This window comes from Cydia pomonella, chromosome 16 (assembly GCF_033807575.1).
Source record: "Cydia pomonella isolate Wapato2018A chromosome 16, ilCydPomo1, whole genome shotgun sequence".
Taxonomy (NCBI): domain Eukaryota; kingdom Metazoa; phylum Arthropoda; class Insecta; order Lepidoptera; family Tortricidae; genus Cydia; species Cydia pomonella.
The window spans coordinates 18,347,170-18,362,729 of NC_084718.1; the positions used below are offsets into that span (position 1 = coordinate 18,347,170).

The following is a 15,560-nucleotide window of genomic DNA, read 5'->3' on the forward strand; positions in this document are numbered from 1 at the left end:
TCATCGCTCACACTAACAACTGCCCAACTACAAACCTTATTGCAAGGACAAAAGGTCCACCGAGAAATGCGTTGTGTTTGTACCAGTCACTCGCCTCACTGTGACATCTCCTCAAAAATCCTTTCAAAATGAAACAATGAATTAGATTTACCGAAAGAGGGAGTGAGACAGACACGCGCCGTGCTTCAATAACACCTCATCGAAAATACGTTAAAAATGAAACACGAAAGAAAACAAGCGTAAGCGTCCGGAAGCTTGCATACATATTACGCCATTTTGATCCTAGCATTGCTAAGTTACTTGTCAAAAGCGAAAAATCTAAGTCATCAAAGAACCTACCGAAGAAAGTTTTTTTTCTCTGTCGCACTTGTAATTTCATACGTAAGTGCGACAGCAAAGCAAAACTTCGTGGTTCGCGGTAGGCCTCCATATTTGTTAGCTATTATTGTACTAACGCGCTTACCAGTATAACCTGACCTCAAGACTCATATTGCTGGTGTCATGTATAATCTGAATCAATTAGACTGGACAGTGAAATGGTTACTTGATAAGCGATTGAAATGCCAACCAAGTCTCACTGGGCATTTACGAAGCTTGCTTAAAAACAGTTATCGTTTAAGAACCAAAATATTATTTAAATTATTGAAATATAATATAATGGCGTACACAAAATTTGATAATTTACATTAGTTTATTAATAAAAAAAGTAAATATAATTTGTATAGGTGAAATAAACATGTACATTTTAACGATTTGAATTTGTAATACTTTTTGTTAACGTGCTTCGTATAGTATTTCGATCATTTATGATTTTGACATATTTATAGTACGAGAAACTCGAAAAAGTTGTTCGTAATCTTTAGTTGTGTTTTATAAATAGTGATCAGTGACCATTCTTATAATTATGCCAAAATAACAATATATTAACATTGTTTTCGCGATAAAATATACCTGTGGGTCTTTCGTTGTGTCTTTTGCATACAAAAATCAAGTGTATGTTACACGCCGGTGGCATTACCGCTCGAACGTTATTGAGGCTTTCGTTTGTTATCATATTACAATGATATTATTACTGATAAATTATGAGGTGGTAAGTTAGTAATTTCTATATAATAATGGTACAACAAATATTGGATTTGTTCTCCTTAGTTTGTTAATTGTTTGTTTGGTAGTTTATGGTTAGTATTTATTTCAATATATGAATGTTAAACTTAAAATGATATCAAGTAGCAAAAATTGATACTGAACAATCTAACAATAAAAATAATAAACTGCTAAATTAGAACAAGTTTCATAAAAGCATCAAATTAAGTTGCAATAGGATGTATGTATTTTAACTCCTTAGTTTGATTCTTAAATTTATGTCTTCTGGTGTTAAAGTTCTGTTTTAAACCTCCAGAATTGCACTCCAATTAAATAATTAAAAGGAAGTTTAGCAATGCCTAAATATGTATTTACATTAAATATGGTTTGCTGCCGTTGGAGTTGATGGAATAGTCGATGCTGCAAAAGTGCTAGTACCTCTCCTCATTTGAAGTAAGACATTGTAACACCTCATTTTAGAGAATGAGGTACTCATACAAACTCATTTTAAATTGATGTCCTACCCATCACTAATTTGAACTTTCAATAACTACTTTATAATATCAAGTTTCGGAGCGTATGATGCGTTTAAACGGGCCCAATAATTATGGGCCCGAAACACAATCGACAATAAAACCGTATTTGAAACACGCATTCATTCTTTTGAACAAACAATAATGCTCGAGATCTAATTTAAAAAAATACAGGTGCGTCAATTATAAAATGCTCAGAAAGATATCTCACAAAATTAAAAACACCCACCTATTCCTGTTATTGATCTTCTGCTGTTTCGGCGGCTGGTTGGGCTGCGTCATAATCGAAGGGATGTGTATCGCCGAGTGCGGGTACTGCGGCGACGGCGTCGCGTGCATGTAGCACGGAGACGCCAGGTCCGACCCGATACTTGAGGGAGACTCCAGGCCTAACTGCGACACGTCGAGCTCACAGGAAGGGTACTGCACTGAATGTACAGAATTGCTGGTCGAGTCTGGCGTGTATACGCCCATAGATTGCAAAGCCGGGCTCACCGCTTCGCACATCTCTTCCTTGCTCTCTTTAGGAGATTCCTCCTTCTTTTGTCTACTTTTCTTTTCTATTTCCTTCTCTTGGCTACATGGTCCGTTGTTGAAAGGAGTTTTACAGCCAGGCGAGGTCAGCACTTGAGGACTTTGCTGTCGGTATTCAGCGCAGCTGGTTACGGCTTCCTGTTGTTTGACTTGACGCTGCATCATCTGTTTCATTTGCGCTTCGTTTTGCGCCTGCGATTTTTTCGACTCGCACTGCGTTTGACAAGCTGTCGTCGTTTTTGACTGCTTGGAAGGCTTGCAATCGTTCTTCTGCGAGCATTCGGACGCTTTGGAAGTAGGTGCTTTAGTTTCTTTAAAATGCGGTAGGCCCGTAGTCGCGTAGATGCCGGATGAAATGGCTCCGTAAGCGATGTTATGGAAATCTTTTTGATCATATTTCGGATGGAGCTTTTGGGGCGATTTCTGCATCTGTTCTAGATGAGGTAGGTTGAAACCCTGGAATTTGTCCAGGTAGTTTTTGTCGCTGTTTTTCATGTCGAGGAATCTGTTGTGGTCCCATGTGCCTTGTGCCAGGCGTGCGGGGTCCCAGGGCGGCCACTGGTACTGAGCGTGAGATGTGTGGTAGTTTGGGATTTGGTTCATGGGATAGTCTTTTGGGACGAGATCGTTGTCATAACGCAGCTTGGGCAGCATTTTGTTTAGATCATTTTGGTCCGGTTTTAAGGCGAGTTGCGTCGTGCAAGTCTTATCATGTTTGACTGTGTTGTTTTTTGAGTCACATTTTGTGGTGTTCGTTTTCTCTTTCTTAAAAAAATCTTGCTTTTTTGGTGCTTCGTTGGTCGGTTTTGTTTCGGGCTTGCTCGTGACGGGGCCGGCGTTGGTGTTGATGACGTTTATTGGGACCGACGTCTCTGGCTTTCGGGCGTTAGCGTTTTGCTCTGGAAAAAACACGACTTTGGGCTCCGGCGTGCTTCTTGGAGTGTCATTCTTGCTTTTCTTTTCCGGTTTCTCCAATTTGCTGTGAGCTGAATTTACTCTTACGTCTCGAAGCTTGCTTTTCTCCCTTGGTTTTAAGTCCTTATCCTGTGAGCTACATTGGACGATATTCATAGAGCCTCCGAGAGAATTCTGGATAGCATTGCTGTTTGCAAAATTAGGGTCCATTTCAGATCCCAAGTTTACAGCGGCATTGGCGCTTTGGCATCTAGGTAAAAAATTTATATCCGTAACATTGGGTACTTTGGGTATCACTGGGTTGATGACGGGGGATGTAATGGGATGAGGCACTTCTAGTTTGGTCGGTTTGCTTATCACAGGCGAGTCAGACATGCTGTTAACTCTGTTAGCTTCACTGGTCTTCATCACTTTGTCTGTCTGAACGGCTTGAGACTCCTTGCTGACGCTGGCTCTATGGTTGAGGTAGGAGTGCTGCGCCGTATTAATTTGCTGTATGGTCATCGAGTTGCTCAAGGTATTCTGATAATTGATCATATTTGGTTCTATGACATTTCTCGTAATGACCATCTCGTCTTTTCTTGAATTAACCAAGTCATTTCTAAAAGTGATTTCGCTTTCTTTGCTAACAGCACAATTTTGAGATTTATTCCTATCTGGTAGATCTGTGTAGGAATCGAGTTTAGGCATTTCAGGTAATTTCATATTTTTCATGTCTCTTTGAAGGTCCACATTTTGAATGATCGAGTCAGGTTTAGTTGGAGACTTTTTCTCTGGACTTTTTAGCTCTTCCATAGCCTGATGTTGTATTACTGTTTCCTTTCTAATTTCACACTTTTTCTGGTCACATTCAGTATTTACTTTTTCTGGAGTCCTTTTTTGTTTTGGTGACTCATTGATAACAGATTTATCATGAAATTTTTGTGGCGTATTGACATGGGGCGATGGGCCATTGTCAGACTCTCCTTCAACTATTATAGTTTCTATCTGATGTATTTTAGGGACAATAAGATCTACTGGTGGTCTACTTGGATTCACTTCCTCTTGAATCTTGTGGTCCAACACGATGTGAGCGTTCTCCGTGGACACAACAGGTATAACCTTAGAAGGGCTTTCGTTTTCTTCAACCTCTTTCGGTTTGTTTTCATTGTTAGTTTGCGCCGGTACCGTGTTGTTGGGTTTAGGAGAAGGTAGCGGACAACTTTGGCTATTATTGTCGTCTGATTCTGATATGATTATAGTCTCTTTGTCGTCTAGCGAAGGTTTAGTCGGCGACTCGACTTCGCCATTTTTTGCTTCTGCCTGCTCATCTACTTTTTGCGAGTGCGACTCCGGTTTTGATTCAGTAGCGTTGACAGCGGGTGATTCTACATCTTCATTGGCTTTGTCATTTTTCTCACTGTCTTCAGTGGAGGTTTCTTTGATGACTTGTTCTTTCTCAGCTATAGATTTTGGTGAATCCATGTGTATGCTGTCAAGTTCCATATCACTGGTGTGATGATCAGTGCTGTTCTCTTCTATTTGCCGAGGACTGGCGGGTTTGCTGGATACACTTCTTTTATCTTCTACCTCTTCCACGTCCATTTCATCATCAGCCTCCCCAGAAGAGTCCTCAGAGCTGTCTGAATTCTTGTTTTTCTCCTTGGGTTTTTCGTCATCTTGACTCTTAGGGGAATTATGGTTGAGAACAGGCGATTTGGGCTTTTCTTCCGCCATGGAATCGTCGTCAGTTTTGCAGTTGGTTTCCTCGTCCATTTTCGCTTTCTTGGTGTCAGGGGAATCAGTTCTGACTTTATTAGCTTTGGTGACCTTTTGTCGCTTCTTTGGGCGTCCTCGCCAAGGATGTTTTCGCTTCGCTTTCGCTTTGACACTGGCTGTTGCAGCTACTGAAGTGTCGAGGGTATCTTCTTGACTATCCTGGCTATCGGAGGCGTATGTCTCCTTCTCTTTGACACTTTGTCTCCTGCTTCTGGGTGTCGGAGTAGGGTTGGAGTCTTCGTTGAGCTCATTCTGAGCGACTCTGGAGGACCGCCTCGCAACACTTTTACTTCTTTGTTGCCGCGGCGTCGCCTCCTCTGATTTTTTATCGTCCTCAGTTAAATTGGATTCGGATAGCTTTCTGTTTACATCCCGTTTCCTCTTTCTACCGCCCTCCTGAGCGAGCGTAGGAGTAGTCTGGTAAGTAGTTTCACTGTACTTGAGAGGTCTCGTCCGCCGTCTCCCCGATGACGTAACCTCAACTGGTTCAGGTGTCTTCTCCTTTTCAGTTTTGGTCTTCGACTTGGTCTCCGCTTTAGTGACTGGTGTTTCAGGTTCTGTCGCTGTGTCTTCACTCTCAGTTTTCATTTCCTCGTCGTTCTCAGTATCCTGGTCGGCGGAGCCTTCGTCGGGCGACCTGAAGGGGTTGACGGTGGGGGCCAAAAGCGGCGTCCACCTCAGGCACTCTGGGTCGATTTCCAATCGCGGTTTACTTCTTAATTTTTTCACGTGACTATCGACCTTATTCCAGTCTATGCAGAGTCCTAGTTTCATCGAATCATTATTGGGTAGGTATCTGACAAAGCCGAGCAGTTGGAAGGTGGCGGCGATGTCGTTCATATGCATGCCGGTTGTATGCGCGATGTCCTCGAACGTGAACGGTTTGTCTTTGTGGTCGTGGAGGAATTCGAGTATAACCGACTTCCAGTAAGCGTGATACGACACTCTGCCTAGGTCTGATAGAGGTTTTTTCTGGTGTTCCAGGTTGACCTTCCTCTTTCGATAATAAATAACCTGAAACAAAAATTGCATTCATATAATTAAATTCAAAGTAAGACAATAGGGTACTTCCCAACAGTTTAAACTCAATACGCGGGACGAATGAAAATATTTAGAAGTTCTATATAAGTAACTTGACACGTATTTCAAGAACCTTTTGGCGACTCACCATTTCAAATGTTTAATTTATTAAGTTCCCTATTAAATTATAAAAATGATAATTAATTTGATTACAAGAAAGTACCCTATTATAAATAAAAGGAATATGTAATAAAGATTCCACCACTCACTAAAATGGATGAGAAACCGCCCGTAGCCCTGCCTCTGGTACTGCGGCATCGTCATAATGCACGACACATTGTACTTCTGCTGACAATGCTTCTCTTTCGAAAAATATCCGACGAGATGACATCCTTTGTTATCATTCTTAGTTAACACGTAGAAGAGGAACGGTTCAACGTCGTAGTATAAAGTTTTGTGGTCCAGGAAGAGTTTTGCGAGTAGGCAGAGGTTCTGGCAGTAGATCTTGTTGGCGTTGCCGTCCACTTCGAAGACGGAGATGTCGCCGCAGCGGTAGATCTCGGTGGCGGGCGGGTGCCGCCACAGGCACTTGTCGAGGTGGCGCATGAGCACGGCCCGACTTTTAGCGTATTTGAGGCAGAACTCGCACAGGAATAGCTTGGGAAGCCTGGAAGAGACAAATTTGAAAATTAGCGCCTGCGAGTTGAATGGTTCATTTTGAGGACAGTTTTAAAGAGACTAGTGTGAGCAATGTGAAGTGTTCATTGTGTTTCTTCAAGTGCGGCCTGAAGTGCAGAGTACTTTCATAAGCTTCCATCACGGCTTTAGAAATAACATTATAGTCGCTAAAATGGACATACAGCAACAACATAGTTCTGTCAACATTAGAAATTTCTTCATCATTTGAATCTTCCGTTTTTTTTAATGATACGCTCATAAAATTTGGTAGCTCTTCCGACCACAGAAGCAGAGTACATCGCTAATTTAATATGGATCGTTTCCAATGTTTAATCTCCAAATCAACTCAACTTCTGAACAGTAATACAGTACAAAAGTGATTGTTGCTATGCCTACTTGAATAAATAATATTTGTAATTCGTAAAAGGCTTCGTCATTTATGTTAATTATTATGAAAGAGTCATTTTAAAGGACCGCCCCTCCCCGTCCGTCTACCAACAAAATGACCTGCACCAGATACGACCCGGAGCATAGGATATTTTGCGGCGGATAGGATATTTTGAATTGTATTACAAGTGAGTTGTTGTGGATCGACTCGATATCAAAGCTAGTGACCTGGCATATTCCTGCGGGAAGGGGCTGGAGTACCACGTGTCGATCTCCCACTGGCCGAACTCGATGGCGGACGGGCAGCGCGGCGGGGGCGCGGCGGCCGCCAGCGCGGGCTCGGGCTCCAGCGCCCCCACGGCCGCCAGCGCTGCGCTGAACAACGACGCGTCGCCCACCGTCACGCCCGGGGGAAGTTTCTTGCTTTCTGTGGGGAGATGATGTGAGATTGGTATATTCTAATTGAATAGGGTATACTCTTGTGGTAAGAATTGTGGCCCGGTAGGCGAAATCTAGAATTCTTAAATCTCAGGCACAGAGGAACTATCCGTGTGTTTGGGTTATTCATATAAGCTAGTTGACTGAAAACGGTAAACAAACGTTTAACTACACCAAAGAATGAAAGTTTCCTAAATATGTGGAAAATGTCAAGACCAAAAGAGACAGCTTAAATATTGATATTGCATCACTTATTTTAAAATGTCAATTTCAATAATATTCTTTTCTATTTGCGACTGTAATGGTTTCAACTAAGATTTCGTATACAGAACTATATTTGCGTACTTTTCATGTATGGGCTGCTCCCACTCAACTATAAGATTCATTTCGATACGCTGTAGTCAACTGTAAAAAAAAAAATACCAATCACATGCCGCCGCGCTCCCATAGAAAAGACTAAACGGGCGCAGAGCGCGGGGCGGGAGTAGCGCGTTTATGTCTACTGAGACACTTACCAATTTTCATTAATTATTTAGATTTTATAGTAAGTATTATTAGTTAAATCGTAGAAAAAGTATTGTATACAATTGTGATATATCAAGCTTTTCAATCTCTTACCTTACTTAGGCAACAACGCTTTATGAAATACTATACTATTTTACCAACCTCGGCATTTAAAAACCATTTAACACTATTTGTAGTAACTTCAGTCAACTAACGATAAACATAGTTAGAAAACGAAACTATTTACTGAATATTTAAAAAGATTTAATTAAGTTACATACAAAAATTGATTTTTTTAGCCTACATTTTTACCCCACTGCTGGGCAAAGACCTCCCCTCGCTTCTTCCAGTCAACCCTGTGAGTGGAAGAATTTAATTATTGATATAAAATAGTAATTTTACACAAGACGTCTCGTTTTCTTACTAGAATTGCAAAGGGATATAATATGTTCAATATGGACATGCTCACAAGTAACCTCCGTTTAATATATTACATTTGTGGGACCTTTTCCACTACAGTACCGAGTGACACACGAGCGCAACATTGTGAAATTGTGCAGTTAGTTACCCGTCAAATGCTTCTTAGATTATACAAGGTTGCTTACTACGAATCAAACATTACCAAACATTAATGTAAAACCTGACCAGATTTTATTTGGCCCTGAAATAGTATAAGCCTATAATAAGGTGCTAATAAATTAGCTACAGATATTTTTACAGCTGATTACTCGGCTCCTATAGTATATTTAAGTATGAAATATTATAGATTTTATAATGTCTTTTGGAGAAAATTAGAAAGCAAATTTTCTACGTAAAAACATCCTGTCAATAATATAATTAAATGAGACCTCATTCAACAGATTTTAGTACCTCTTTTACCTAACACTGGTCACTATACGTTGAATCAAATAACAAGTTGTCAACAATGAGATTTACAAACAATTGTGGCGTATTCAACCAAAGGGGTACTTATTGTCGGTTGTCATTAAGGCGCTATTTTCATAAAGCTTCAAAATTAAATCAACCTAATCGACAATGGGCCTAGGGTGCCTTTTAGTTAAAATCGTCACAATTGTTGACATGACAGAGGGTGTTACTAGGGTTGCCAACTAGTTTTTGGTGGAATATAGTATTTTCCAGAATAAGGCATTAAAAATATAATACATTTCAAAAAATATAGTACTTTTAGATAAAATGCTTAACATAAGTGTAAAATACGTTTAATCATACTTACTAGCACTCTGTTAAGATTAGTTATGGCAACGATTTTAGAGCAAAAATTGTAAAATTGATAGATATAGTCGTTGAAATTGTACTCCTTTTGTTACGTAATATCTAAATAACAAGTATTGGTTTCTATTAGCACGTCTTCTCATCTTGTCTTTTAATGATAAGGTCGCAAGCGTGCGTCCCCGGTAATATGTGACGAGAACGGACAGTTTTTAAAAATTCATCAAAAAACTATGTTAGTAAATTATACAAAATGATGTATAAGATCAGTTTTAGCAAATGTTGTAGATTGTTTAAGTATCAAAATTACGTTGAAATTAAGTCGATTTTCAGAGAAATTGTCACTTGTTTTGAAGTTAGTTCTGGAGAAAATTGATTGCGCCTAACTTTCATTCAAATAACTAAATTCAAATTTATAATAACAAAAATGTAGTTTATTAAAGTTAAAGTACAGGATATGTGTAATACAAAATTACCATTTTTAGCAGTCCTAACTTTACGAAATTTACAAATAAGATCAATAAAATCAGTGCTTTACGCGAGTTTACCTAAACGTCCACCAGAAAAACAATAATTACTAATTAAATGAGTCTATTTAAAAAAAAAGAAAGTTAACAAGACGCGCTAATAGAAACCAGTACTTGTTATTTCTAATAGTTAACAGAAGTTGTACAATTTCATCGAAATCTATGAATTTGACATTGTTGCGACTGAAATCGATAACTATTAGACATGTGTAAGTAATGCGCGTAACATCACAAATGAGATATCACTCAAACGCGTAATGTTGCATTACGCATCACTCCGAGAAACCAAGCATTACTTCAAACATCACTCGAACATATGACTGGCCGAAGCGCGCGTAAACTCGTAAAGCATCAATATAGATTGACGCGCCGGTAGTCGGTACGAAAGGTCCGTTCAAGTAGAATCCGCGTAATGTATAATGAGCAATGAGACGTGATGGTGTGATGTGTGATGTTTGTTTGCCATGCTATCATTACTTTGCTATCCCGCTCGCACCCGCACTCACTGCTCGCTCGCTCTCATTCCGCAATGCTTTCGGAACACTTCGGATCGGTCCGCTCGGCCGGTCGTAGCAGTCGCATTTGAGTTATTGCAAATTTCATTAAATTGATACGATAACGGATTTTTGCACCTGCAATCGATTTAAAACTGTAATGCGTTACCATAGAGCTTACAATGTTTTTAGTATTTTACCTATAAGGATGCGGCTAAATGATAATTCGCTTGCGAGTTTGAATTTGGCGAACAAAAACGTATTTACTGTTTATTATTGTTGTGAAATGTTTGGTTTGGTTGACTTTCGCGGCAAACTAAATTAAGCACGAGTGAAGTTACTTATTTATCTTTAATTTAATAGTGAGCTAGTGTTCACAGTACATTCTCGTATCAGTATCATATCATAATTTTATTGATATACCCAAATAAAAATACTACCTAGTGACTCTCGATGGCGTAATCTCATTAATTAACAGATATTTTCTTTTATTTTTTATCTATGATGCATATTTTACGACTATAAAAATAAAAACATTACAAAAACGATCTATCTCATGGCGGTGACAAAACGCAATGCGTAATAGATCGACGCGCCGATATGATACGCCCTAGAGTCCTAACACTCGCTGCGTAATGTAGTTGGTACTGTGATGAGTGTGACGTTGCCATCACGCGCGCGCCCGCGCGCTGTATTCGTTCGGGTAATGTTTCGTTTCGAGTGATAAGTGATGTGATATCTCAGTGTAACATTACGTTTTCGAAAAAGTGATGTGATATAGCATTACTTTTTGAAGCACTGTTTCGCGCATGTCTAATAACTATTCCTTTTTTGTAGACCACTCTCTGTTGTCAAAATCATCCTATTCCTAGACTCCAGCTATCATGCTATCAGTTAGTCATACGAGTACATGTAAAACTGCTCACTCGTCATCTCATACGCCCAGTAATAATAAAGAGTAAAAAATATATATTTTTAATAACAATATTTATTTAAAGTTTAAATTTATATTTTTTATTGAGTTTTGTGCACTTTTTAGTAATGTCTAATTTTTAATAAAATGAGACAACGATTCAGTACATTCATACTGAATATTTATGACAATTTAATAGCTCACTTAAGGAACTTTTTTTTTTTTAAGTCGGTTATAAAGATCATATCGGATATTTGGTTCTAAAAATAATCGAGAGAAAATTAATTGATTAATTAATCGATTGAAAAAGTTAATCGCTGATAATTAGTCGACGATTAATTTAGTCGCGACTAATGTTAATCGCAACTCTTCGATTAAAAATTCGTCACATTTAATCGTTGCTCGCTATTAAAACGGTTAATTTTAATCGTTATTCGATATACGATTTTTTTTTCTGGTTTACATCGGTAACATTCCATGACTTTCAATGTCTGTTGTCAAATAGTTTCCTTGCCAGGAAAATATATTAGTACCACTGAAAATTGGCAAAATGGAGAGGGCCAGATAAAATCTCATCAGGGTATAGAACCCATACAAAGTACATACTGCATAATATGTGAACAGAGCCATCACAGTATCTCAGAACGTGTTTTATAAACATGGATAACATGGGTAACCGTGATGGATCTGATCAGTAAAGAACAAGACATGAAATAAAGGAGAAATCCAAATTACACTATATTACAAAAGGAAATGAAAAAAGAAACTGTAAATTAAAAGATTAATCAGAATTAATAGGAAATCAAAGGGAACTCAATCACCACTGTAAAACGATTAGTACATGTGAAATTATAAAAAATAAAATTTTGACGCGAGACAAAAGCTATGGGAACTATCATCTGCGTCACAAACATAATAAAAACGGACACCACATGACTCGCATCACTTGTATCTTGCGTCAAACATAACCGTAACACGTAAAGCCGTACATTCACGCATGTACGCGAGCGAAAGTGCATGTGTGGTCGCCTAAACCCGACAAGTCACCGGCGCCACCGTCGCTTCGAGCAGAGAATGAGCCAATGAGAGAACACGAGCACCACGGCCACCAATCAGAGGACGATCCACCACGAGACACTTTCACCCGCAGCACGGAGCCGGCCCGAGGCGACGCCCGCCGTCTGTGCTGCCGCTGCCGGCCGGCGCTGCGGACCTTCAGCTGTATATCCTTCGGCCGTCCAAATCGACAACTCGGCTTGTGTCGTATCCAGCACGGGGAACACTCTCTGGTCAAATCGTCCAAAATCTTGTGCGGTGTCGATTTTGACGCTCATGTCGATATACAGCTTAAAATATTTCCATAGCGCCAAGCTCATCGCAGATACGGTACCGCTAGTCATTTCCATGTCGATCAGTTTCATCCACTAAGATCACCATAAATTACCAGATAAATTTTTGGAATTGTCTTATGAGATCCCATAAGAGAAATATATGGATACCGCTCAATATACGTTAGTCCATGGCTGTGACACAAAGTTCTTATAAGATTTCATAAAACAAATGCATACAATAATCTTCCGGTGCATTTTCTGATGATCTTTTTGGATGTCTCGGATATGTCAGACCTTTAGTTGAAGTGGTACTTTGAGTGATTTCAGGCTCGACACGTAAATGAGTGCAGTAACGTATAAGGTTTTCAGAAAAAAGTGTACCATTTACTTTGTTTTCAAAAAACTAACGTATTTTGGATCATTTCGACTCAGAATCCGGAGAAGTATTGATTTTAAAACAGAAAAGTGTCCCCAGTTATCCATAAAAACTTTATGAAGAACTGGGTTTTTTGTTTAAACTCGTCACGAAACTGCCAACTTTTTTTGAATACTTCTTTTTTTGTTTGTAAATTGATGGTCTTCGTAATTCTGAGTAGAAATAACTCAAAACTTGATCGTTTCTTGAAAAAAAAAAGGCACACACTTTTCAGAAAATTCCCAGAAGGCAGGTGACATAAGGCAGGGCAGGGTAGGGCAGGGCAGACGCGGGCGCCGCGCGGGCCCGGCGGGCGCCTTACCCGTCTGATTGCTGGCCGGGGCTCGGTCCTGCGCGAGCGCGCGGTACAGCTTCTCGCTGTCGTCGTGCGCGAGCCGCTTGCACGCCGCCAGGCGCACTAACGAAGAAGCCGACAGTTTAGTGTTGCACTCCTCTTTCGGTATTATGTAATCTGGGGGCGCGCTCGGGCTGCGCTCGCGTTTTAACGTCTCTAGGTGCTTGCGGAAAGTACTGCGGGTCTCCTTTAAGACCTGTCGCTCCGTTTCCCTGGTTTCTATTAGGGATTCGCGTCGAACGGATTTTTCTCTTCGAGGTCGCCCGCGATGCCTCGATTGGGATCTAGATTCCGTTCGTACTGAGTAAAACTCCGACAGGCCGTCGAATAAGGTCGTCAGTAGCCGCTCGCCGCATCTGCTGCGTCGCCGCGCTATCCTTCTCGGCTCCAGCTTCTGTTTTCTAGGCGATTCCGAGCGTCGCTTTAACTCAACAGGTTTCTCTTCTATTTGCCGCTGCTTTTGCGCTTCGGCGGCGAAACCCCAGACGCCTTTACAGGAGTCGCTGGCGAGCCGCTCGAAGATGGTCGGCGTGTGGACGGGCGATCGAGGGGGCGCGGAGAAGAGCTCCCGAGGGGGGGACGGGGGCGAGGTCGAGTCCGAGTCGGTGGACGGCTGACGCCTTCGCCGGCGCTCTAGGCGCAGTTCCAACCGTTGCACCCTCGTGACCCGGACCCCGTTGAACCTCGCCCGGTCCCAGCCCTCCCAGTCGCTGGAGGAGTCGCGCCGCCGCCGCTTGACGAGGTTGAAGGCGCTGAATCTGAAAAACTTTTGTTTCTCCTTGGACATTCTCTGGTCGAGCGGCGCGGGGGGGTCATTACCGTCGGAGGGCTCGGAGTCCGAGGCCGCGCGGCGCGGCGTGCGCGCCTTCTTCGTCCGCGGCGTCGACGCAGCACCCGACCTGGACAAAACATTATCATTTAACTTACTCACATGTGATCCAATCGACATCAGATTCAGACCATGCTACCGTCGAAAAAAACATATTTTAGAAGAAGCCGTAATACGATGACAACTATAAAAAGAACGGCCAAAAAAACGACGTGACACAATTGTACAAGGGTAGTTTTTTCCTGATCCCTAAAAAAGACGACACACATGCTTCCTGAAGTGACACTGGATATTTTATTTTAATTATTGCATCCGAAGTTACGTACTCACAGCAAACTCTTGATGCAGAAGGATACTTTTAACTAAGGATAATAGTGAAATAGATAGAAACACGTGGATAAGGATCGAGAGGTTCCTGTGTAGTGGTGACCACGGGGTAGCGGCGAGATAGAGAGAATCAACCGTAAAAGCAGTGTTAGGGGGTGAGCAAGGCCATCGCCCGGGGCCTCGCTAATGCAGGGATCTGGCACAGTTTTTTTTACACAAAAAGATAACTGCGAAGTTATCGAACCTCGAAATGGGGTAATGGCATGATAGCAGTGACCACAGGGTAATGGCGACGTGAAGAGATTCCACCGAACAATGATTGAAGTTACTCACCGCTTAGGAGTAGCGGGCATGTCCTTGCAGGTGGCGCAGCGCCAGGGCGGCGGCGCGCAGTGCGCGTGCGCGTAGCGGGGCGCGGCGCCCGAGCAGGACGAGCAGCGTGCCGCCCAGCCGCCCGCGCTGCCGCACACGGAGCACCACGCGCACTCGCCGCACGACCAGCGCAGCGCCTGCAATAAAAACAACAGTTATTGCGTAAGACTGAGAATAATATGGTGTTTTTTTTTAATGCTACACAATTTGATATGGTAGAAATGTCAAAAAGATCATTAAATTTTTCATAGCTTGTTTTTATTGGTAGTCATTTAGCGAAAAGAATCCATCTTCTAAAATGTGTTATTTAAATGAGGCTTTTCATTTTCTTTTCACAGAATTTCTTGGATTGGATCTTTTCCGTAAATTACGTCCAATTAATGATGCAAATTTAAGATTCAATGCTCATCTAGATATAAATCTATAATAAAACGTTGAAAACGTTGGTGAATTGACACCAAAATTACATTTTCATATACCGTATGGAGACTTGATAAATGGTGTGTATAACATCCCTTAACGTCAAATTAAAACCTAATCTTAGGCCGCCTTTACACCTGTAAGTTTTACTTAAGTAAGTAGGGACACAGCTATACTATAGAGTGAGAAATGAATATCATTATCTCATCCTAACAAATAGCTTTGTCCTTACTTACGTAAGTAAAACTTACAGGTGTAAAGGCGGCCTTAGGCTAAGTATTGACGTGCCAACAAATACTAAGTCCGAACGTGATTAAATTTAGAACAAATGTCATGATTTCATTTTTAAATCTTTTCCACTGTCTGAACAGTCAGAAGCTTTAATTAAAATAGAGTATTTTATCAATTCGTACATAATAAAAAACAAGTAGAATCAATTCTAGCATTTTCGTAACACAAAACGTAACGTAAACGTAGATACAACATTAAGCGTTATT

At 40.9% G+C, this 15,560-nt stretch overlaps 2 protein-coding genes across 2 annotated transcripts in view; one reads left to right on the forward strand and one right to left on the reverse strand.

Annotated features, from left to right (window-relative positions):
• The window catches only part of LOC133526400 (stress-activated protein kinase JNK), a 483,516-nt gene that overhangs the window by 7,595 nt on the left and 460,361 nt on the right, over positions 1 to 15,560 (forward strand). The gene's annotated exons all lie outside the window — the stretch shown is intronic.
• The window catches only part of LOC133526383 (histone acetyltransferase KAT6B), a 42,777-nt gene that overhangs the window by 6,637 nt on the left and 20,580 nt on the right, over positions 1 to 15,560 (reverse strand). The window contains 6 exon segments of the mRNA XM_061862990.1: positions 1,846 to 5,792; positions 5,794 to 5,837; positions 6,113 to 6,510; positions 7,137 to 7,335; positions 13,083 to 14,014; positions 14,605 to 14,780. Coding sequence (XP_061718974.1) covers positions 1,846 to 5,792; positions 5,794 to 5,837; positions 6,113 to 6,510; positions 7,137 to 7,335; positions 13,083 to 14,014; positions 14,605 to 14,780 — 5,696 coding nt within the window.